Source organism: Frankliniella occidentalis, unplaced genomic scaffold (assembly GCF_000697945.3).
Source record: "Frankliniella occidentalis isolate FOCC.00 unplaced genomic scaffold, Focc_3.1 Scaffold143, whole genome shotgun sequence".
Taxonomy (NCBI): Eukaryota; Metazoa; Arthropoda; class Insecta; order Thysanoptera; family Thripidae; genus Frankliniella; species Frankliniella occidentalis.
In genome coordinates, this window is record NW_026267270.1 from 529,339 (window position 1) to 552,435 (window position 23,097).

Genomic DNA, 23,097 nt, shown 5'->3' on the forward strand with positions numbered 1-23,097 from the left:
ATGGGGTACCACTGGGGTACCGCGGTACAGAGTGGGGTAATGTAAATGGGTTCGGTCGGTACGGGCTCGGCTCGGCCCCATGCGCGTCCTCGCGATGGCGCTCCCAGCCGAGTCGAGCCCGGGGGTCGTAAAGCTATACGATCCCCTTCCTCCTCCTCGTCTCGTCTTATGTCTGCCGGAGCGACGGCACGAGACGGGCTGAGTGAGGCCGAGGGGCTTGGTCTTCCTCTCCCCGCAGCGAGCGTTTGGTCCACCCCATCCTCATGTCGAAGTTCGAGATCGATCGCGGGATGGCGGTGCCCTGCCCTGCCCTGCCCTGTCCTGTCCTGTACGGGCGTGGCGCGCGGGGCGTGCTCGTGCTTCGGCTTTCGTCTGGTCTGGCGGCCTGTGTCGCGGGACGGGACGGGAGGTACGGGTCTGCCAGGGGTACGCTACGACTTGGCTACGCCGGGCCCGGAGAATCGATTCCCGACCTACTTCTTGGGGCAGAGCGCAGAGCTGCAGCGGCGACAATGTGGTTTGGAGCGCTGCTCGCGGAGTGCAGAGGGCTGGTCCGCCGCGGGAGGCTGCTGTGCGAAGGCAATCCCACGTAACAAGATTCTAGAAAATGCGCTTGCCTTTGGTGGTGGTGCGCAAAATGCGCTCGAAATAAAGCCGTCCCCCGCATGGAAGCAAGGGGCCAGAGGCTAGAGGGAGATGCCCCGCACTGGGAGAGAAGTCTGAGCCCCGTGGGTCCCCAAAGAAAAAAGAAGGCGGCCCAGGGGGAGGGGGGGGGAATCGAACCAAGGTCCGTGTCGACACATGTGAGCCGGCGCGTTGCGATGGTTCTGTATGTCACCTCGGCCAGCCCTCGAGAGCTCCGCGGGCTGAAGGCCGCCGGGGCGTGCGTGGACATGGTAGACAATAAGAGAGGCATGCTGGTGGTAGTCGCGAGGACACTGGACAGCTCGAGCATCGGTCCGCGTCGCGGGAGGCGGGCCGGGTGCGGGCCGGGGGCATAACGCCCGACTGAATCAACAGACAGCATGATGCCGTTGGCTTGGCGTCGACCTACTCGTTCGGAGAGACGCTGCGCCATTTAGGTTGACTCTTCCCGCCCGCCTGATCCGATTGGGAAAAGGGGAAGAGTGGGGCGAGAGGGGGGGGGGGGGGGGGGGGGGGGGGCAGGGGCTTATCGCTAGTGAGGGCCGCGCCGGCACCGGCCTCGGCAAATAAAAGGCGACGCCTGCAGCTCTGCCGGCTTTGCCCTTCCTCCCGCTCCCTCTGCGGCCGGGCCGTGGGTTATGTTGACTGACTCAGTGCGGCTGGCGACGCGACGAGGCGCGAACCAAACCCCGCGCGGCTAGTGTTGCGTCCTGTCTTATCCTTTGCGCCGTCTCGTGCGGTACCCCGTCCATTCGTTCTCTTCGCTGGCCCTTCCTTTCTTCCTTCTCTTCCCTGTGGCTCTGCTGCGAGTCTGCCCGCCATGGCGCCCGTGTGGATTAAAAAGCAGTTGGATTTGCATGCCGACGCCGGGGACCCGGGCCGCGACGAGGACCTGTCGGCCGCGTCCCGCGTGCTGTCGCGCCGCGCGCACTTTGTGGCGCAGCTCCATAATTATGCAAAAGTGAGGTTACGTTCCGCGCTGCACCTGTAGTGGCGGGACAGGTAGGAGGGGTAGGGGAGGGGGGCGGGGTCCATCTTGGGGGTAGTAGCGGGGGGAAGTACTGCTAGAGGAGCCAAAGGCTGATAAGGAAAGGAGAGTGAGTTTAAGAGGGAAAGAGAAACAGACAGACGCACATTAGATACATTAACTAACATTTATGATGCACTCATTCATTCATAGAAAACACAAAGTACTTAATTCTTAATAAAGTACTAATTTCCGCTTTAGTTTTTTTTTTTTTCTTTTTTTCAAATCTAGTGGTTTGGTCTTTGCTTTACTTATTGACCCTTTTCTATTGCAGACTCCTCCTGTCATGCCATTTTATGGTAACAATGTGCCCAGTCAACCTGGGAATCTAATGGACCCTGTGTCGGGGTTTGGGCCCCCACCAATGAGGGATCGTTTCAGTGGGTGGCCACCGCAGCCTGGTGACTCTCTAAATGGTCTCTCATCGTGGTCACCAGCTGCACCTCAGAGCCATGGTTACATCCAGCAAGTGCCGCCTCACCACCCTCCACCACATCAGTTGGATGATTTAAGGCACTACCATCCTCAGTATGCCACAGCACCAACTTATCAAGGTGCAGGTGAGTATAAGAAATGCATTAGGAAATGAAAAACTCCCCACAGCATATTAATTTAAAAAATAAATCATTTGCAGGCTACCAACAACCATTTAGTGTAGATCCTGCCCAGAGTCCAGTTTTCCAGCAACAGCCTCAGGCTCCTCAAACTCCTCAGACTCAGTTGCCTTACAATACACCTACGAGCCAACCTCCTTCATCACCTGCTCAACCGCCTCGTACTCCTCTCAGCAATTATTCTCAGGTATTACTTTGGCTTATTTTCATTATTTTTTTTTCCAATTGATGCAAGGAGGAAAGCTTATTCTGTATCTTTTTCTATGTTAGGCCCATACACCACAACCATCTCCCACTCCTCATCAGGTAAATGGTATGAATGGTAACATCTCCCAAAGAAATGGTGTTAATGGTTCTTACCTAGATGGATCTCCAGTGCAATCAATGGAGTATGTAAATGGATCTTATACCCCATCTCAGGTAATTTGATATTTTGACTTAAAAATAAATCTTGCTGTTCTATTCACTTCTTTTCTTGAAACATGTTGTTGATCATTTTTGTATTTGCTTCCTTCCAGGAAAATTCTATGGCACCGCCCCAGTCAACAACACCTAATAGCCGTAGTAGCTCTGTCCACATGGACACTGGAAATGGTGACACCAATGGTAACATGGGTCAAGGTGTTAATGGGTCAAGTCCTCATCATGGTATGAATGGGACTATGAATGGCCGCAAGACTCCCTCTCATAACAGCAACGCACCCGGTTCGGGAAACGCGATGCCTGGATACCCGCTTCATCAAGCTCCCCCACAACTAATTCAGCAGAGTTTACACAACTCTAGTGGGTATGTATTTACAAATGCTTACATATCAAGAAATCTTGATATGTAAAGTTTCAATACTCATTTCATTACCTCAGAAGCAGGAGTGTTCCCATTGCTAAGTTTCCATTTTATTTTTGGACATAGGTATCCAGGCCAAGACATTTCTTCGGGAGCAGCAGGAGAAAGTAGAATATCTTCATCACCTCTTTGGAATAGCTCAAATTCTACAAATGGCATAAATAATCACCAGCCAAACAACAATGCTGGAACTGCCAATGCTAATGGAAATACAAATGCTAGTGCTAACCGGTCGGTGTGGAATGGAGGTGGACAAGATCGCCCCCCAAGTGCTCTTGGACAATCACCAAATTCAAGTCCCCAAAATCAGCATCAACATTATCAGCAAGATCAAAGTTCTCACAGCAACGGTAATAATACTAGTCCAGTTAACAGTCGGTTGAAAACCATGATCTTAAACAAGCAACAACAGCAGTATAATCAGCAAATGCAACAATTTAACCAGCAAATGTATGGTCAACAGCAGCAGCAGCAAGTACTGACGTCCCCTGTCGGTGATGGGCAGCAAATGATGAGTCCACGACGGCCATCCGACCAGTATGGTCAGCAAAGTTCTCATGATAGCAGACCTCCATCAAGGCAGTCTCCCAATCCCTCCCAAAATACTACCGGTCATTTTTTAGTCGAAGGCCACCATCTTCAGAGATCAATGATTCCTGAAGGTGGTGGCATATGGGAGTGGGGGGGAGATGTTCAAAATGAGACTCATGCAAATCCTGTGTCTGCAATGGAAAACTTTGTAAAATTTGCTGAGCTTGGTGATAATGGAGGAGAAGAATCTAGTAGTATAAAATTATTTCAAGGAGGCCAGTTGGGGTTTCACAACATGAAAGGTGCAATATCAAAAACTGAATTCAAACCTATTGAAGGTTGGAATGAAACAAAATTGCCATATGACAATGAAGTGAGAACATCAGAACAAATCAGCATGCAGAATGAGAGTAATTTTTTTCTTAAGAAATCATTGAATTTAGGGCATTGTAGTGGTGATGCAAATGAAAGGACTAATATGAATCTAGTTAAAATTAAAGAAGAGCCTTACCTTTTTCGGGGTGATGGCGGCCCCATTATACTTGAGAAAACCTCTGGTTCATGGTGTTGCCGCCAAGGCGGGACTGATGCGCCATCCCCAGAACATTTGAGGGATGGTTGCTGTCCAGGTCAAGGACTGCAAACGTTAGATGAGGTGGTGGAATCAGAAACAGAAAAGCCAAAAGAAAAACCTGTAAGTGTTCTAAAATCTATCTTAACTTAAATAATTGGTCTTTGCTATGGTTTTACTTGACTTTACTCTTCTTTTGTCTCTTGTTATAGGGTCGCTGGAGTCCAGAAGCTGCAGTGCCTGGCACATCCAAAGACTTTCAAGAACACTTAGATCGTCTAAGAAACAATGTGAGAACAGAAGTTCCTGACTGTGACTGTTTTGCAGCTGATAAATTGCCACCTGAACCTGGATCATATTACACTCACCTGGGAGCAGGCAAAAGCTTGCCAGATCTACGCTCACAGATTGAAGAGAGATCAGGCTTCAAAGACAAAGCTGTGCGCATTGAGAAGGTGCTATATACTGGCAAAGAGGGTAAAACTACTCAAGGGTGCCCTCTTGCCAAATGGATCATTCGTCGTTCAAATCTTGATGAAAAGATACTTGTGATAGTAAAACACCGGCAGGTAAATTAGTTTAGTAATTTTGTCAATTTTTAATATTAATGGCAGTTGTTTGTTATCAGGTTTTAACAGTTTTCTATGTACTTTTTTCAGGGACACAAGTGTTCCACTGCATGGATTGTTGTGGCCCTTGTAGCATGGGAGGGAATTCCTATTCATGAAGCTGATCATGTTTACACACTCCTATCCACCAAGCTCAATCGCTTTGGACTCCCTACCACACGAAGATGTGCTACTAATGAGCCACGCACTTGTGCTTGTCAGGGGTTGGACCCCAATACATGTGGAGCATCATTTTCCTTTGGATGCTCTTGGTCCATGTACTACAATGGATGCAAATATGCTCGAAGCAAGACTGTGCGAAAATTCAGGTTATCTGTGAGATCAGAGGTATGCATTTGTGCTATGGAAAATGAGGATTACAGTTTTGTTACTGCCATATATCTCATTTGTTTTCTCATTCTGCTTATTAGGAACAGGAAGTTGAAGAAAGAATGCATACACTAGCAACACTTGTGTCACCTCTTTATCAATCATTGGCCCCTGAAGCTTTTAGAAACCAAACTCATTTTGAAAGAGATGCTTCAGATTGTCGGCTTGGCTTCAAAACGGGGAGACCATTTTCTGGAGTTACTGCCTGTATAGATTTCTGTGCTCATGCTCATAGAGATCTACATAACATGAATAATGGATGCACTGTTGTAAGCAAATGCATATAATTTCATTTGGAATATCAGATGTGTCTAAAGATTGTGTATTTAATGTATCTTATTGTTCTCCTCCAGGTTGTTAGTCTTACTAAACATCGAAGTTTATCAAAACCTGATGATGAACAACTACATGTATTACCTCTCTACATCATGGATGATTCTGATGAACATGGGAGTAAAGAAGACCAAGCTGCTAAAGAGAGAACCGGTGCTATTGAAACTTTAACAAAGTTCCCATGTGAAGTTCGTGTTCGTTCTACACCATTACAACCATGCCGGAGGCATGGAAAAAAGAGGGGGAAGGAAGAAGAGCAGCCTTGTGAGTCTGTTACCATTAAGAAAGAACCAACTGGCCAAGGACATCAAACACATTGCTCACAGGGACAAATTCCTAGATCTGGTGCTCCCAGTGCACCTTCCCAACAGAGTGCTGGTTTTGCTCATTCTATTTCAACTTCAGCTGTCAACCAAGGAATGTCATTAGAAATGGTTATGGAAGCTCAACTCCAAAGCTCACAGGTAAAAGAATACCTATTTGATTAAAATAATAAAAAAAGGACTCTATTCAGCTGGATTAACATAGGTACCTTCAATTTTGTCATAGTTATGATTAATAATGTGATGTGATTTTAGGTCTCGTCAACAGTCCTGGATAGTCCTGTCTCAATGTATCAAGGCTGGGGCTATGAGGCGTGGGCCTCTGGTCGCACTGGGGCTCACCATGCTTGGATGGCCGCTGATAGTCAACGTTGGACGGACTACAGCGCCCTGAACCAACCGCGAGGCCCTAGCTTGGAGCGCGCGGACGCGGACAGCACCACCGCCGTCACGACCAGGTCAGCAGACGCATCCTGGGCAGCCTCACTGTCGCCGGCCCAGCCAGCACAGCGCAGAGAACCGCAACCTGAAGTCACAAAGACAACTGCCACCACGTGTCCCAAACGAATAGAGCCAGAAGAGGCAAACCCCTCGGCCAGTCCGGCTGAGTTACCACCCCTATCCCTGTGCCATCGGCTCTCCACATCCTCGGCGTCCAATCAGCTGGACGCCCAGTCTCCCTCGTTCGACCTTCCCTCGTCGGCCTTCTCTCCCTCGCCCGTCATCGACTCCGGGTCGACGGCCCAGCTGGGCGAGGACGAGAAGGGCGGACCAGGCCGGCAGCAGCAAAAGAAACCGTCCTGCTGGTCCGAAGGGAATGACGCTTCGAACCCCATTCCTGCCAACAACAGCTCCGGCATGTGGGATGCCGGCGGCCTTTCTTCCTCGCCGTTCCGAGTACCGAAGGCCCGCCACGCAACCCACGGCTCGTTTGAAGCTCCAACGCCGAAAACTGAAGCAATGGGGGTGGCTGGGGGTGGCTTGTGGGAGTCAGGATCGGCTTTCACGAGCACGGCGACGGGTCAGGGGCAAGACAAGCCTTGGGCTGAGGACTGCGCCCTGTCTGGCGGAGCGTCCAAATCGCTCTCGTTTGGTTCTCACGTATTAAAGCAAGAGAGCGTCTTCGATGATGTAAAACACCTCAGTGACTACCAAGCCTATGGTGCTGCTCAAAATCCTGGAGTGTCTGTTGTCAGTGCTGCTAATCCATTTGCTTGTCCAATGCCTGGCACTGGCACATCTTACGGTTATGGATATGCAGCTATGTTTTCTGATTCTAAAGGCTACAACACAGGCTGGAATGATCCCTATGTTGATCCACATTATGCGCAGTTTCAGAGTAAGGATATGATCTCAGGCTCTTTTCTCTGATAGTATGCTATCTAAATTAATTGCTTTAAACTGACCCATATTTCTTGGCTTATTCTAGGCCCTGCTATGAATCTCAATCCTCTCTATGGTGGTACAGGAAATCCATATCACACTGCCCATGCCGCAAGCTACATGCCACCTTACGGATATATGCCTGCAACACGCTGGGATCTGTATGGTCCCGCCCCTTATTTCTCAGTTGTTCCAGAAACTCCTAAAGCAGAACCAATTGGAGAAGTGACAGATTTTACTGATAATGAAGAGTGTTTTAAGGTATTTACATTTATATTAAGGATTTTCTATTCTTTCCTAATCTTGAAATTAACAAACTTTATTTTCTTGTCTTAGGATTCTCAAATGGGTGGTGTTGCAATTGCATTAGGTCATGGCTCTGTTCTCTTTGAGTGTGCCAAACATGAAATGCATGCCACGACCGCTCTGCGCCGGCCTAATCGACTTCAACCAACAAGAATAAGCTTGGTGTTCTATCAACACAGAAATCTGAACCGTCCCAAACATGGTTGGGATGAATGGGAAGAGAAAATGAGACTAAGAAAGCTGGGTGTAACAACTAGTCCAGCTAGTGCCACCACCACCAGCAGTGTTAGTCCTAGACCAGGAACACCTATTCCATCTGGTACATATGTTCCAGCAGAACCTTGCAAGTCCCTAAAGAGCAATTCTCAATTCATGATGCGAACTCCCACATATACCACCACCACTTGGACCACCCTATTTCCCATGCACCCTTGCATGGTGACTGGGCCATACCAAGAAGGCGGTGCTGTTGGGTAGCTTACAAAGCCTAATACCAAAGATAGGAGTAAATTTCATTTGTCAGATATGAGATGCTATTTGCTTCTAGCTTCATGGGTCTCTTATCTTGTAAGTAGTGGATTGCTGTTAGTTTGTTAATTGTTCCTGTAACTTCAGATTGAATTGTCCTTTCTCCAGCTTATTGCCAAAGATGTAAATCACCTTTCTCATGCAGTGACATGAGATTTGCTGTTTCTCAGTTAAGACGATTTGCTGTCTGTGTGGATATGCTGAATGTACTTGTTACTAGTTTTACAATCATAGCAAATGCAGTTGCCAAAAGTGTTGTATTTTTGTATTAATTATGTGTCAGTAACATCTTGATTATCTCATGGTTGACTTTCCATTTCTATGAAGTGTGAGTAGTGAGTCAAACTCTTCATGGGGGAATGACATACTTTCAGGCAGAAAGCAAATCTAAAATGACTGGTATACCTGTACTCTATTTTTCCTATTATTTATTTTATCACCTGCTCATGTTGGAGCCTGTTTTCTTTATTATGTGAGAAGTCATAGATATAAGTTTGAGTCCTCATATGGAAGAATGAGTCAATGTGTATATATATAAATATATATAGATTATAGAAATATATAAAAAATAATATCTATCCACTTGCAATACGTTGATTGCTGATATTTTGTTCTTGCATTATTGCAAGATGCTTGTTGTGTATGGGGTTAATGGTGAGAGTGACATTACTTTTATTTTTTGACCTCAAGGAGATGTTTCTATTTTAGAACAAAACTTCAGTCTAATTCTAATGGAAATGGATTCATATTTTTGACAAATTTTAGAATGAGAGGAAAATATTTTTAAGTTGTTGGTCATAGATAGTGAACAAAAAAAAAGCAGTACAAGCAAGTGTGATTGTGTTAAATTGTACATATGCATATGTGAGAATGAAAGAATGAAAGCAGTTATGGTTATACTCTTAGCATTTGCATTTATTCAGGTACTGTCTTCAGATGCTTTGCATAAATCATAATTATTGTGTGAGCTGGCTGTTTGTTTTTATACTGCCCGTGTTTTGAAATAATCTTCCATCTGAATTCCTTTGCTCAAATTTTTGTTGTTTGTGCCATTGAAGGATGTATCTGAGCATAGTATACTGATAGCAATACAGCATATTGCTCCTTTTTGGCTCTTGCTTCTGCGTGCCAAAAGCTTCAGCTTTAGCTAGTCCCTTCCTTTAGCCCTTGCGTAGGTTAAGGTGCAGTTTGTATGGATCGTTTCTTAATGAGTTCATTTTTGAAACTTTTTATCACTGCCAATGCACTTGTGCTGCACCAGTTTTCCTCCACTGCCAAATATTTCATCCCCTTCCTAACCTTTTGAATCTTCCTTAAATCTCTTCCCTTTAATAACAATAACTGCTGTAAAATGTATGTGTATGTATGGATGTAAGATTCCTTTGTTTATGAAAAAAACATCCAGGAATCTTACTTTCTTTCTTATCTGATTGTAGGTACAAACTTTGATCTCACAAGTATGTGCCATTTGGCTTGATAAGCATCTTTCAAGTGTATTGCCAATTCTTGTCATTTTGATTTTACAAGAACTCATAGGTGTAAAGATTTTAAATGGGGAGGCCACTCACCATGATCTTGCAGTTAGGTTTATGTCAGTTTGTCTCCTACAGCTGATTTAATTCTTACGCTGATGTTCTTTTAGACTGAACTTGACATAAGTGTCTGTAGGTTTACTTAGTGTATAGGAATCTTTATGGGTGTCAGTTCTCCCTTATGTTTACTTTCTTAGAACTTGTTTGTGTTGTACATACTGTAACGTTTGCTTTTATATTGGGCTAATTGGCACGCAGAACGGAAAAGCTATCATGGACCATATATCCCCATTCCAGATATGCTTGTTTTTTTGTTTTTTTTTAAATGTTGGGTTCTATTAAGTTTTTAAGAAAGATATGGGTGCTCAGATGCAGTGACAATTGTTTTCTTCTGCCACACCGTGATATTACCTTGATTATGGGATTTGTGTACATGTCAGCTTCATTTTTTTTTTCATTAGTAGTCCTAACGATCTGAGCTCACATACTGTTAAACAAAAATTATCAAATCTGGTGAAGTTTTGCTTTTCCCCCTTACCTTGGTAATTTTTTGGACTTTCTCAGGTCAGTATCTGTTGTGTTTGTAAATATACAATACATTGTATCTTATTTAACTAATTATTTATTTATTTCTATTGAATTCATTGTGAAATCTAGTGATTGTATCCATATTTGGTGTTATATAAGTAGTATTTATTTTCAGCCATTATGTTCATTATGATTTGAAGATGACATTTTGTTTGTTCCTGTTTTTTGTTTCTGTGGTATATATATAGATATATATCTTCTTTCTCAATCAAGGCATATCGCAGAGCATATTGCTCTATTTCAATGAAGTTTTATTGTGGAGTGATTAATTTGTGATTACCAACATTATTAGAGGGAATTTGAAACTATCTAAGTCAGAGTATGTTTTCTCTTTCTCAGGTGTTAATGACATTTTTGTGATGATGACCTAAACCAAATACTTACATAACCAGGTTTAATTTGCCCTAAGGAGGTCAGTTTCCTTTTTCTATTATCCTTGAAGCAAATATTCTCCAGTCATTTAATTCCAGGGCCCTGCTCAGCTCACGGCTTCTGGAGATGTACAACATTTTGTGCTGTATAATAATCTAATCAGTTGAGATTGTATACCTGTTCTTGTATCCATCATATGTATATGACTTGATTAGTGATTTTTAAGGGTCCTTTTGACATTTGGCACTTTTTACTGCTATTAAATTCACTGTTCCTTCCATAACATAGTGGTTTTTCTAAACAGTCTGCCATATCTTATCTCATTTATAACAGAAATCATCTCATAAGAGAAACTTAAGTGCCAATAATTGTATGTGTGTTGTTAGTTTGAGACCCCTCCACCTTGTAGACTGTCCCAATTGCCTTGTGTTTTTCACTTAGTAAGCCTTTAAGGATTGTTGCTCTCATCAGCTTCTCTAAATTTTGTTATTTCTTTCCTTCTCATAAATTAAAAGACCTTTCTTTTTATCTTTTACAAAAAAAAAGGAAACCATTTAAAATTGAATCAGCGAGGTGATAAGTTTTTATTTTGCTCTAGTTATAAGGAAAAAAATGATTAATGTACAGCATACTTTTTTGTACTGTTCTTGACTTATAACTAGTGCAGTTTAAAGCAGACTATTGTTACAGTTAATGTAATACATTGTAGAATCTCACCCTACTCTTACACAGTTAAGACAGTATCTAAGTGTAGATAAAGTCAAAATCTCAGAATAATATTATGAAGTAGTGCAACAAATTAGCATACCTGCCTTTGGCATGTGTGTTAATGGCATATATTTTTGACATGGAAGATTGAATTCTGTATAGTATTCAAAAAGACTAAGTGGGAAATTGTAAAATGTTCAAATTTGTTACTTTAGTCACCTCTTTTTGTACTGTACTTTAGATGCTGTTAGACTCCCCTGTACCACATAAATGTTTGATACTGTATAAAAGGGCTGTAGCTTATTGATTTTATGGCAAAAGATGTTACTATTTCTGAATTATATGAGATGTGAGAATAACTCTGTGACCAAATAGAATCAAAAGATAGAAAAGTTAATGTATTGACAAAAAAGTAAAAATATTATTGAAGCAGAGTAGTAAGATGCAGAAAAAATTATCTGAGCTTCATATTCCAATCACAAAATGTTTTTAAAGTTTACAATGAAGTTATTAGGAGAATCCTAGGAGTAGATATTAGGGCCTGTTGTGAAACTCATGTCTCCATGTACTAGGTGTACTTGTTTTAATGTGAATATAGCTACATTTGTGGAAAATCACATGCAATGTTGTATTTTTTCCCTCAGTAATATCATTATCCACCATTCTTTTCTAATCGGTTTTAAAAATGTGAACCATCTATTATTTAAAACTAGAACATACCAGTTAGTTATGTACACAAAAATTACATATGTACACGGGTTACAAATGCTCATCACACTTATCTTGCACATTACAATGGAAACAAAATCCAACTGAGTTTCCCGAAAGGTTTAAAACACGTCATAGTTGTCATCCACAATGTCTTTTTCGGGTGCTTCTGGCCAAGGGCAGCACGGGGCAGATGGTCGGTGAGACGGGGAGCTTGTTGGGGATTGGGGTGCGGTGGGGGCAGGTTGCACAGAATCCTTTTCTGGTGACGTCGGCCCGGGTTCTGCCGACAGAGGAGCATACTCCAGGCGACCTAAGGGACGCTCGGACAGTCGCTGTGACGAGTTGTAGTGCAGTACCACCGTCCACTGAAAGTTTGGGGAGACCGTTCTTGATTAGGTACACGACTTAAGCAAAATTTCTCCGCGAGCATCTCAATTGATTTTTCTATTTCGTTTTGCGCACCTCCCGAAAGACGACATGGTCGTCAGAGCAGTTGGGCTGGTTCGACTGGTCAGTTACGGGATGCTGCCATTGCTCTTGTTGTTGCTGTTGTTGAATAAATTCCTGCTCTTGGAGGTGTTGTTGCAACAAAATTTGTTGCTGTTGCTGTTCATGCAGATGTTGCTGTACCATCTGATTATGGTGTTCTTGCAACTGTTGCTGAATGTACTGTAGGCGTTCTTGCTCCTGTAGTTGTTGCAGTTGCAACTGCTGCTGCTGAAGAAACTGTTGCTCCAGCTGTGCTGCGTTCATCTAATCGGAAACATTAGTGGGGACTTATAATCACCCCATGTTTCAGGCGCAGCCCTAAAGGTGTCCCCATCCCCATAAGGAACGTTTAAGTGGGCGACGCTATTGATAGCGCCTGACACGCGCTGGGTAGGCCAACCCGCAACGCAGCTGTGTGAAGACGGCGGCCCGCCCAGAGCGCCCAAGAGCGGGGCCTTCAGATAAAAGAACGTTGACGCCAAACGTTCCCTCGATTAGACACGATAGGGAATTTAATTGTAGGTGCGGTGCACCTTAACGAGACGCCCCTCAAAGCAGGCAATTTACGATACGTCCAACATGCACTTCACAGAGAAGCACTCCATATTTCTATTTTGCTAGCCATACTTAACCGGGTCAACCCAGTTTCTGTTTAGAAGTTGAATAGGGTAACTTCATGGAATTTCGTATAACCTCACCCCTTCCTTCCCGTGTTGTTGTTGTTGTTTTTGTTTTTTTTTTTGTTACGAAATCTATTTAGCAGCCCTACATTTAAGGAGCGCCGCATGAAAGACTGGAGTGGGTGGCTTGCCAAGCTGGCTGAATTTTTCGGCTCACAATGAAAAATTGATACGCGCAACATCCTCGTAACTTGCACAATTACCTGCATTATTTGGTAGACTAGGTCTGTGGCGGGGAAAGAACTCGGGCCGGGGCTCGGGTCCACCTGCACGGGTTAGGACGATGAAAAGCCAGACAAAGAAGAGTCGGTGTAGGGTCAGTTAGGCGAGTCAAACTTTTTGTTATTCCCTCGCTACACCACCTCTTTCAAGCCCAACTGGCCAGTGCCAAGTAAATTAATTTGTGCCTCTGATTAAGGTGTAATGTACATTACACCTTTCCCCGGCGTCGGTGGATACGTCTATAGCCATCGCATAAGAGTTGGCGCAGGCATACACTTATTTATATTGACGGGCTCCCTGCTCCAAGGACAACTGTACCGGGTGTAATTGTGAATGCGCAGCAGTGTTGCGGGATTGCATACCCGCCAGGGTTGCAGGGGTATGGCGCCTTACGCGCGAATTGGGCAGGCAAACCCGCAACACTGCTGCGCATTCACAGTTACACCCGGTACCAAGCCCGGTACGCACCTCCATCGGCACGGTTGTGTCCGGGAGGCTGCTGAACGTGAAGGACACTCCACCGTCGGGCAGCGGTGTCCTGAACATGGGGAACACGACGAACACCTGCAGCAGGGTCAGTAAGGGGTCAGGTAGAGATGGCGGCGCGCTGCGCCAGCGGGGCTACGTGACATGCACCTGCTGCTGCACAGGCCGGGCTGGAGTGGCGGGGGACTCGGGGGGCGCGATGAGCACGGCGCTGAGCACGCCACGGGGGCTGGCGAGCGAGCACAGGGAGCATCCCCACCTACAGGACGCGCGGCCCGACACGACAAGGGTTTCAACCTCATACGAGCACTCGCTCCCTCCTCCGCCCTCGCGAATGTGTATACCTAGGGCTGACTTCGGAGGTCGACCTCTGCACGTGCTCTGCCGAGGGGTTGCGGCCGAAGTCCCTGGGCCTGACCCTGGGCCTGACCCTGAGGCCGCGGTGCGGTAGGACGAGGGGCCGGGGCCGCGGCCGGTCCCGCAGCCGGGGCGCGCTTGCCGGGCTCACCAGCGAGGCGCTCGTGCCACGTGGGGCCGCCGCCCGCACGACCCTGCGCTCGCCCCTGCGCTCGCCCCTGCGCTCGCGCGGGGACCCTGGCGGGCGCGGGCCCGCGGCGCGGCGAGAACCGCACGAACCGCACGAGGCGCGCGGAGCACCCTTGGCTCGCGGCTTGTCCTTGGAGAAGAATGCGCACACCTGCGGGTGGCGAGGTGAGCGGTGAGGCCAGGGCGCCCCCGATGACCACCCCGAGGTCAACCGCTCGCCAACTCACCTCCTCGAGCTGCTCGAGCACCCTGCTCGAGCACCCCGTCTCTGGCAATGACGGCCCCAATTCTCCTCCGGCGGGACACGGTGTCCGGCCTGGCTTTGGAGGCGGCGTGTAGGCCCCAACTTCTGGGCACGGCACTGGCGCCAATGTCTGCGTAGCAGGGACTGACGGGGGCGGCGCGCTGGGGGCGGCCCTGGGGGCGGTCTGCAGCCACGGCTGCTCGGCCAAGTGATCTGCGAGCCGCGCCAGCTGCCCCGACAGCTGCAGGTGCACCACACTCTGCTCGGATCCGGCTGGTCTCGGCCCGAGGCGCGAGACTGGCGTCGAGGCGTCGGCGGAGGCCAGGACTGGGGGCGGCGCTGGAGGCGGGGGAGGAGCTGCCGCCAGCGGCGGACGCACTGCACACTGGCCACCGCTGCGGGGCGGACTGCCCGGGAGCCCTGGCGGTTGTTCCTTGGCTGGACGCGCACCCAGCCTCGGAGACGGCGGTCTCCCAGATGCCGAGGCGCTCTGCGCCGAGACGCTCGCCCCTGCAGTCGCCCGTCCTGGAACTTACGTCTATAATATGATTTATTCCACAGCCATCTGCTCGCGCCGGAGGCACGGCCGGCGGCCCTCCATTTCGGAATGCAGACTTTTCTTGCCCTCACTTACTGCTGTCCGCCGCAGAAGGGGCCTCGGTTGCCTGCAGCGCGGTCCCCATCTGTCAGAGGCGTCCACATTAGCCTTGTCCGGAAAGCGGCTCTCTTAAGCGCGGCTCGCTCGCGGCCGGCCACGGCCGCCGCCCCACCTGCCGCATTCTTAGTCCCACCTGCACGCCCTTGAGCAGGGCGCCCCCACTGGACTGCGGCAGACTGCAGCTCACCCCCCTCGCCACGGTCAGCCGGGACCTGTGGTCGGCTGTCTGACCGCTCTTGACCCCGCTCGCCTCTCGCTCAACCGCCGGGCCCGCCCGACTCTCGGAAGTCCCTCGGCCGAATCTCCTGTCCAAACTGTAAGTACTAGGATGGGGGAGCTGCGTCGCCCCGCGCCCCGCGCCGCAGCGCTCTGAGCGCCCGCGACCGCCGGGGTAGGCAGTCCCGCCACACTCCGGCGCGCGCCGGCGGCCTACCCACCTCGCCCGCGAGGCCGCCGGGGAGGCGACGGCAGCGACGGCAGCGGCCAGCACGGGAGTCTGCGTGCCGGCCTCCTGGCGCAGGCCGCGCGGCCGCGACCCGCGGGGCCGCAGGGGTGCGCGGGTGGTGGGCGCGGGCAGGGGCGCGGACGCGGACAGCCTGGCGCCGCCGGTGTCGCCGCACGCGGGCGCCAGGGCGGCCGCCGACGTGGGGCTGCGACAGACCAGAGGTGTCGTGGCCACACTGCGGACGCCCCGAGCGTCCATCCATGCCCGCCGTTTTCTGTGCTCACTCTGACTTGGCGAGGCGGTGCTTGGAGGAGCGGGGCGCGGCGGCTGGTTCGCCCTCTGGAGCGGCCGCCGACGCGGGCAGGCGCTTGGGCCGGGACCCCCGGGACCCGGCCGGCGGGCGTGCAGGGTTGGCGCCGCCACCGCCTGCCCGGGACAGGGTCCCTCATCACGTATGTAAACTCTCAAGGGGCATAAATCCAGACGAGCCGAGTGGCGATAATTCTTTGACGATGTGGGTTGGGGGGTCTTCTCCTCGGCCCGCCGCCGGTATGGTGCGAGCGGTGACGTCCCCATTATGTCCCGCTTTTCCCAGCCATGCGTGTTTTTCTGCCGCCCCGGCCCTCCTTGTTTGGGGGACGCCGTCGCCGCGGAGGGGACACGTCCCGGGACGGTCCATTAGCAATGCTAAGAGGCGCGCGGGCCGGCGCGCGTCCGTTGGCCGCCGCCCTCGCCCCACGGGGCGAGAGAGGCACTTTGTTGCGTAGCAGTTATACCGCCGTTGATAGATTTATTTCTGTATCGAGCCGAATAAATTGGCCGCCGCCTTGCGGTACACCGCCGGCGCGCCGCGCCTCTCGTGTTCGGGCACACAAAGACTGCTGTGCACACGGCCGGGGCCGGGGGCCGGGGGCCGCCCGCTGTGTGTGGCGTGTATAGTGTAACCTGGCCCGCTGATATAGGGCACGCAAAAATTGCGCCGCGTTCCGTTCCAGCGTCGGTACGCTCGGCGCGGCGAGTGGCATTCTCTGGAGCACTGGAGAGCGGCGGCGGCGGGGGTTTCTTTGCTTCGCTGCAAGCTCCCCCCAGCCGCGCCCCGCGCCCTCCCACAATCCTCTTCCCCTCAGACCCGCACCATATCTCTCCCCCCCCCTCCCCACACCCTGTACCCTCGAGGGAGGGAAGCTCACTCGAGCGTCGTTGCTCTCTCCCTCCCTCTCTCTTTCTCCTTACCCCTTTCTCTCTGTGACCTACCCCTCCCCCCCCGCCTCATTCTCCCAACCGTACCTGACGAGAAACACTGGGGCAGGCAGCAGCGGAAACACTTCATCCTATTTCACATGCGGCGTGGGGCCGAAACTCTTTATGCCCTTTTATTTACGAATATGTGACAGGGCGGGGCGCGGCGGGGCGGCGGGGCGCGGCACGGGCCATTGTAGTGGGCCATTGTTCCGGTCGCTGGGCTACGCAGGCTCCGCAGGCCCGGCAGGCGGGGCAGGCGCCCGTGTTGGCCCAATGGGCTGGTCCAATGGGCCTCTTGCTCTCCCTGGCCCGCATACCGTACCGCACGGCACGTTTAGGCCTCGTTAGGGAGAAGGGGGGAGGGGGGGGTCAAACAGGCCTCGCAGCCTGGCCGTGGGAGTGGCTGGAGGGAGCGCAGCGCGGGCCCCTTCAACATGATGTTGCGAACAGTTTTATATGGATGACTCCAGAGGCAGAGTGTTTGCTTTTTTGTGCCGCGGTCGCGGATTAGCGGCCCCAGCGGCGGCGGCCGACGACGACGCTGACGAGACCATCGTCAGTCTCTATTATTATTGCGCTCTCGATAGCGGCCGCGGTGAAGTCGCGGGGTGATGGAGGGGGGTTGGTGTAGCCATCATGGCGACCATTTTTCTTTCGCGGCGGGCGCCGCAGAAAAAGGAGCTAGTAGAGGGTGTCAAACCGAGGGGCGGATAAGAAGGGGGAGGGGCGGGGCGGGCGAGACTCTTCAATATAATACGTGCGTGACCTCTATCGGCGGTAAGTGACAAGAGTGCCTGGGGCTGAGGCAGGCGAGCCTATAATCAATATTGAGTCTCGGTGCTCCGCGCGCTCCACGCCGCCGCGCCACGCCGCCCCTGGCGCCCCTCCCCGAGTCATGTTTTCTCCCTCCCCTCTTTTCTATCGAGGAGCCTAACGGACTTCCTACACCAGACCGCTATGACTTGCACACCTGCCCCCCCCCACCTTACCCCCGCTCACTCTCTCTATCCGCCCTCTGGGCCAAAACTTGAGCCGGAACAACAGCCGTGAGCATGGCGTGGCGTGGTGCCGCGGTAGCGGTGGCGGTGGCCCGGCGCGGCCGGCCCAGGTGCAGCTGGGCGTGTACACAGGATAACCCCAAGCAGACACTTGTGCCTATATCGAACCAACGGCAGAGCCGGTAAGTAGAGGAGGGGAACAGCAGAGAGGGGCGCAGCCGCGCGGCGGGTTACCGAAAGAAGCTAAAGCAAGGCGGCTGCGGTCGGGAAGCGGAGAGGAGAGCAGAGCACGTTACCCCCTACTTTCCGCTCCATAGGCTCCCCACCAAAACCTTCCACAAAATTTGCATTTCGGTTGGGGGAAAAAGGCGAAACGAGCGAAACAGAAATCTAGCTCTGGCTGACAGGACCTCGCGACTGCAGGAGAGGAGGCTCCCCCATGCGCTATAACGGGCTAGGGAACGAAACACGTGACTACATACGTGCTACAGACAACGCGACGCGATGTCTGCGAGTTTATTATTTTTCTAAAATACGCGGCGCAAGGGGGGGGTTGAGCTGCTGCTGTGCGCGCGCCGCTGGCGGAGACTCCCACGCCGCCGCGCCGCCGCGCGGGGCGGCGACCGGAGAGGTAGGGGGTGGGGGTGGGGAGCGAAAATCTACCTGCTTGGCAGCGTCGCGACGGTGACGCAAATTCTATTGCCATGTCAATCAAAAGCGTCAGAAGCGATCCTAAATTGTGTATTATAGCGCGCAAATGTGGAGCAACCCATGCAAAAAGGTCGAAGAGGACGGAGGAGGGGTGGGGACGTCTGGTGTGCGGCGGGATTGAGGGATGCTGGGGTAGAGGTAGAGCGTGGAAGGGAGGGAAAGGGGAGGGGGAGTGTCCGTGGATGGGGGCCCCGGCTGGCCATCCTCCTCTCGATTTATCTTCCTTAAGCTTTGCCGCCTCTCTCGCACGCCCCTTCTCTTCGGCCTTGTAATTTATTTCCCAAACCGATTTGAAACATTCAGTTGGCATTTGACTCGGAAGACGGGATGGAGCGAGCGTGTCACGTCACGGTGTGCAGCCGGTAGCGAGGCGGGGCGCGCCAGGGTGTGGTGGGGCGTGGCGAGGGGAGGTAAAGGGTGCAGAGGGAGCAGCGCGCGCATCGGGCGAGGCGTCTCTCATCACCCGCAAAACCGCTTCCTTCCCACCGCAATCGTAAACTGTGTTTGCAAATGACAAGGAATCTGGTGAATTATAGCAACTAATATACACACATAAATCAACCCCCCGACGCGGCGGCCGACAGCGGGCGGGCGCCGGCGTGGGGTGGGGCGCGGTGGGGCGGGGGCGGGGTGGGGGACGGGGCCGCAGGCACTCCCCGCCACGCCGCAGTGCTGCAGCCTAAAGAACAGCAGCAGCCAGGCGCGGAGGAATGGAAATAACCGTCAAAGCGAACATTGAGATGAATGGCGGCCCGGGCTTGGGGCCGCCGCCGCCGCTACCCGCACCCGCTCCGTACCCGCGCAGCGCAGCCCCAGCCTGACTTTGAGATGCGCTGCGCGGCGCTGCGCGGCGCTGCGCGCTCTCGTGGGCGGTGTCCCGGTGGAGCGCGGGGATAGGGATGGGGAGGAGGGTGGTGGGCCCGGCTCGGATAGTGATTAGGGGGGAGGGCTGTGCAGGTGGCGCGGCCCGCGGCGGCGGCGGCGGCTGTGTGTTTCACACCATAACCATAAAACATATCCGCGCGTAGGCCTGCGGCCGGGCCGGGCCGGGCTGCTGGAGAGAGCGAGGCCCTCGCAGGGCTTGGGCAGGCTCCAGGAGCTCTGCGGGGCGCGCGGCCGCCCCCCGGCTGATGGCCGCCGAGTGATATCAATGGCGTCGCCGGGAGCCGCGAAGCAGAGGGGCTCGCTGCTGCGGCCCAGAGCCTGCTCGAGATGCGAATACCGAAGACGAGGAGGGAGATAGAGGTCGCTGGGAGTTATTGGTTTCTGACACGACCTGCTTATGGTTCCCCTATACCCTTTTTATCCGGCTGCTATGCTGGTCCGCTGCGATGACCTCGGTCCACCTCGACCACGTGCGTGCGTCCGCCCCCGCCGCCCCCGCCCGTCCCTGACAGCCACATCTGTACTCTGTCTCTGCCCCGCTCTCTCCGCATGGGATCGCACCTTACCCCGCGCGGCCCGCCTGTCCCTTTCCCCCGTCGGGTCACGGCATTGACTGATGCCTACCTGGATCCGAAACCAATTCCATTCCCCCCCGCCCCCGCGGGTCGGGACGCGATCGCTGCGACCTGGAGCCTGGAGCAGCCCCAGCCGGCCCCGGCCGTCTGCACTCGGCGAAGAGGCGAGCCGGGGGCCGGGTCCTTCCCCGTCTACCGGGCTGGGCGCGCCGGGGCCGCCGCTTGCGTCCGGTCGACCCAGTTATACTACTGGCCGTCTCGGCGTATATCCGTCAGCCCGCCGCCCCTAGCCGCCGCCGCCGCCCCCCAGCCTCCCTGGGGGCGGCCCGGCCCGAGTGGTCCATCACATCACGGGGCTGCTGCTGCTGCACGCGGCTGCTTGGCCGGCGGCGGCGTGTAGCCGACCTGTCCAATCAGGCCGAACGGGCTGGGCTGCTGCGCGTCTGACGACTATGACTCGGGGCAAGACACGTCGCCGGTGTGAGACCGTCGTGGCGTACTTGTCGTAGGGCGCGCGGCGCGGGGAGCCAAGGTCAGCTGCAGGTGGCGAAGAGCGAGGGGAGAGCGGGGGGCGGCTGAGCGGTGGTGGCGGGTCGAGGGCTGCTGGGCCTGCTGGGATGGGGGATTACTTTGAGAGATGGGCCCAGTGTCTCCGTTGATAAGCGCGGGCCGGGCGGCCGGGCGCTGGGCCGGGCCGGGCTGGCCGGTGGGGAGATTGATGGATGAAACAATGGCGAGCGGCGTGGTGGAGCGTAGCGGGGGGCGAGTGCGACGGGGGGAGGAGAAGGGCGAGCACGGGCTTAGCTCGCACACCTGGGCTGGCGGCAGGGGGCTGCGCAGGATCAGACATGCATTTATCCCTTAAATGACCGCTCAGCGGCGCGCATGAGGACCATTGCGGACAATAAACCCTTTGGCCGGCTCTCCTTCCGCCCTCCTCCCTCGTGCTTCTATGGCGCCGGCCTGCGACGCGCGAAACTCCTTTCATTTTGACGCCCCTGCTATCTTCTTTCAATTTTCGCGTCCCCGCGGCTGTCCCGTCGCCGCCGAGCCCTTTATCCGCCGAAGTGAATGCGGGGCGGATTGCGTGACTTGCCCGGCCGGCCCGGCCCTTTGACGGCGCGGCGGTGCCCTCCGGCCGCGCCCCCGGCGCATTGGGCGCAAAGGGTCACCTGAACCCCGGCGGCCCGGCGGCCCGGGCGGCGCTAACGGCCGGGGACGGGACCGGACACTGGAGCGAGGGCTTTGTCACCCTCTGAGCCGGCCGGGGCCTTGTCGGCGTGGCGGCGGCGGCGGGCGGAGAGCGCCAGGTCGAAAGGACATGCCCCAGCTGGCCTCGGCTGGCTGCTGTGATCGGCACGATGGCCTCGGCGGGGAGCACGGCTCGGGTTGCACGGCGAGTGCGGAGTGCGGGCAGGCGGCGCCAGGCTCGCCAGGCAGGCCTCGGGCCGGGCGAGGCAGTAATGGGGTGGTTTATGTTGCAGTCTGAATGGTGCCCGGTAAGCTGACCCCATAGCCTCCCTCTCTTTACCGGACTTGTAAGCCACCATCACAGTAATGTTCCTACTATTTTCCTTTTGCGAAAACATGTTCGTTGTTCTTAGTACCTCGGGCGAATCAGTCACCTGTTTATAAGAGCCCTTCATTATGGAGTACACGTCCTCTGGCTGCGAAAACTTAGTCAAACAGGGGCGCTGTCTAAACGTTGGTTCTTTCTGCATGCTGAGGGTCTGGATTTGTTTGGCGGGGGTGGGGGCTCGTTCCCTCTGAACAAAGAACCCCGCTAAAGAGCCGAATACCTCTTTAAAAAGGTTGTATCCACTACGTACCTCTAAAACGTTTACCTAGAAACAATTTACCTCTTAAAAACGTATTTATTGTGCCAGAACACTGACTGCAGCGGGAGCGAGCGGGAGAACGCAAGTAGAGCGGACTACACTGTACCAGGTGGCTCCTGCAGTTATACTTTACCGCACCTTTGATTTTCCTACCCCAGGGGGCCGTAGCGCGGAACGGGTATTGCAGGTAGGCAACCCGCAAACCTGCTGCATGCCGTATAGCATAACCACGACGACTGGTGGGTTTGCCTATCCCAGGTGGCTGGAGCGCCTTACGAAATCGTTTGGAGGTAAAGGTTTTGGAGGGGTACTTGACCCTTAGTTTTTCTTTGTTTTTAGAGGTAATTGACATTAGAAGTAATCGACGCTTGAGAGGTACCTTGTTTAATGGGAACGCCCCCCGCCCCGGTGCGACCACAATGTGACTGCGCTTTGATCGTTTCTCCAAACCCAAGATGCACAACCTCACTCAAAATGATAATAAAGAACACCGAACTAGACTACATCGAAAAAAAAAAAAAAAACATCTTAAATACCGCTCAGCCTTAGCCCCGAACGGCCGATCTCTAGAAATAATTAATGGCCCAATCGTCCTTGCGGATGCTGCGAATAAGGGCGTAACCTGATTCCGCGAAACGCATTCCGAAGGGAGCCGTTATGAGGGGTTTGAAGGGATTGGGGGTGGATGGGGGCTGCCGGGCCTGCGGACAATGTGTTCCGCCGGGAGGGGAATGACCCCGACCAGCCAGGGCGCGTCGTGGAGCTCGCGAGGACGACGGGTCCACTCCCCCTCCTCTGGGCCGTGACGAAAATTCGGCTTTGAGTAACCCTTTGGAGCCGTTGTAGTGTGAGAGGCGCAAGGAGCGAGGGAAAGGAGGGGGGGGGAAGGGGAGGAGGAAAAGTGGGTAGATTGGGGAGGAAGGGGGCACGCGCTCTGGCGCTCTGGCTGCTCCTTGGAGAGGGCTGGCCTGGGTGTTATTTGGTCCGGCCGAGTCAAAGGAGAGCCTCTCGAATTGTCATTAGTTTGACCAGAGGGGGCGAGCGAGAAGGGGGAGGAGGAGAGG

At 52.8% G+C, this 23,097-nt stretch overlaps 1 protein-coding gene across 3 annotated transcripts in view; it reads left to right on the top strand.

Annotated features, from left to right (window-relative positions):
• The window catches only part of LOC113214477 (methylcytosine dioxygenase TET), a 61,330-nt gene extending 49,410 nt beyond the window's left edge, over positions 1-11,920 (top strand). For 2 of the 3 annotated variants that reach the window (XM_052270891.1, XM_052270892.1), the window contains 12 exons: positions 1,947-2,232; positions 2,307-2,473; positions 2,557-2,706; positions 2,805-3,073; positions 3,197-4,355; positions 4,445-4,801; positions 4,892-5,188; positions 5,272-5,499; positions 5,584-6,027; positions 6,142-7,225; positions 7,316-7,530; positions 7,606-11,920. In XM_052270891.1, the coding sequence (XP_052126851.1) occupies positions 1,947-2,232; positions 2,307-2,473; positions 2,557-2,706; positions 2,805-3,073; positions 3,197-4,355; positions 4,445-4,801; positions 4,892-5,188; positions 5,272-5,499; positions 5,584-6,027; positions 6,142-7,225; positions 7,316-7,530; positions 7,606-8,052 (5,103 nt within the window). In that variant the 3' untranslated portion in view covers positions 8,053-11,920. Of the gene's footprint in view, positions 1-1,286; positions 1,607-1,946; positions 2,233-2,306; positions 2,474-2,556; positions 2,707-2,804; positions 3,074-3,196; positions 4,356-4,444; positions 4,802-4,891; positions 5,189-5,271; positions 5,500-5,583; positions 6,028-6,141; positions 7,226-7,315; positions 7,531-7,605 lie in introns of those variants that run through there. The other variant, XM_052270893.1, reaches the window with a different exon arrangement.
• The last annotated feature ends 11,177 nt before the right edge of the window (positions 11,921-23,097 follow it).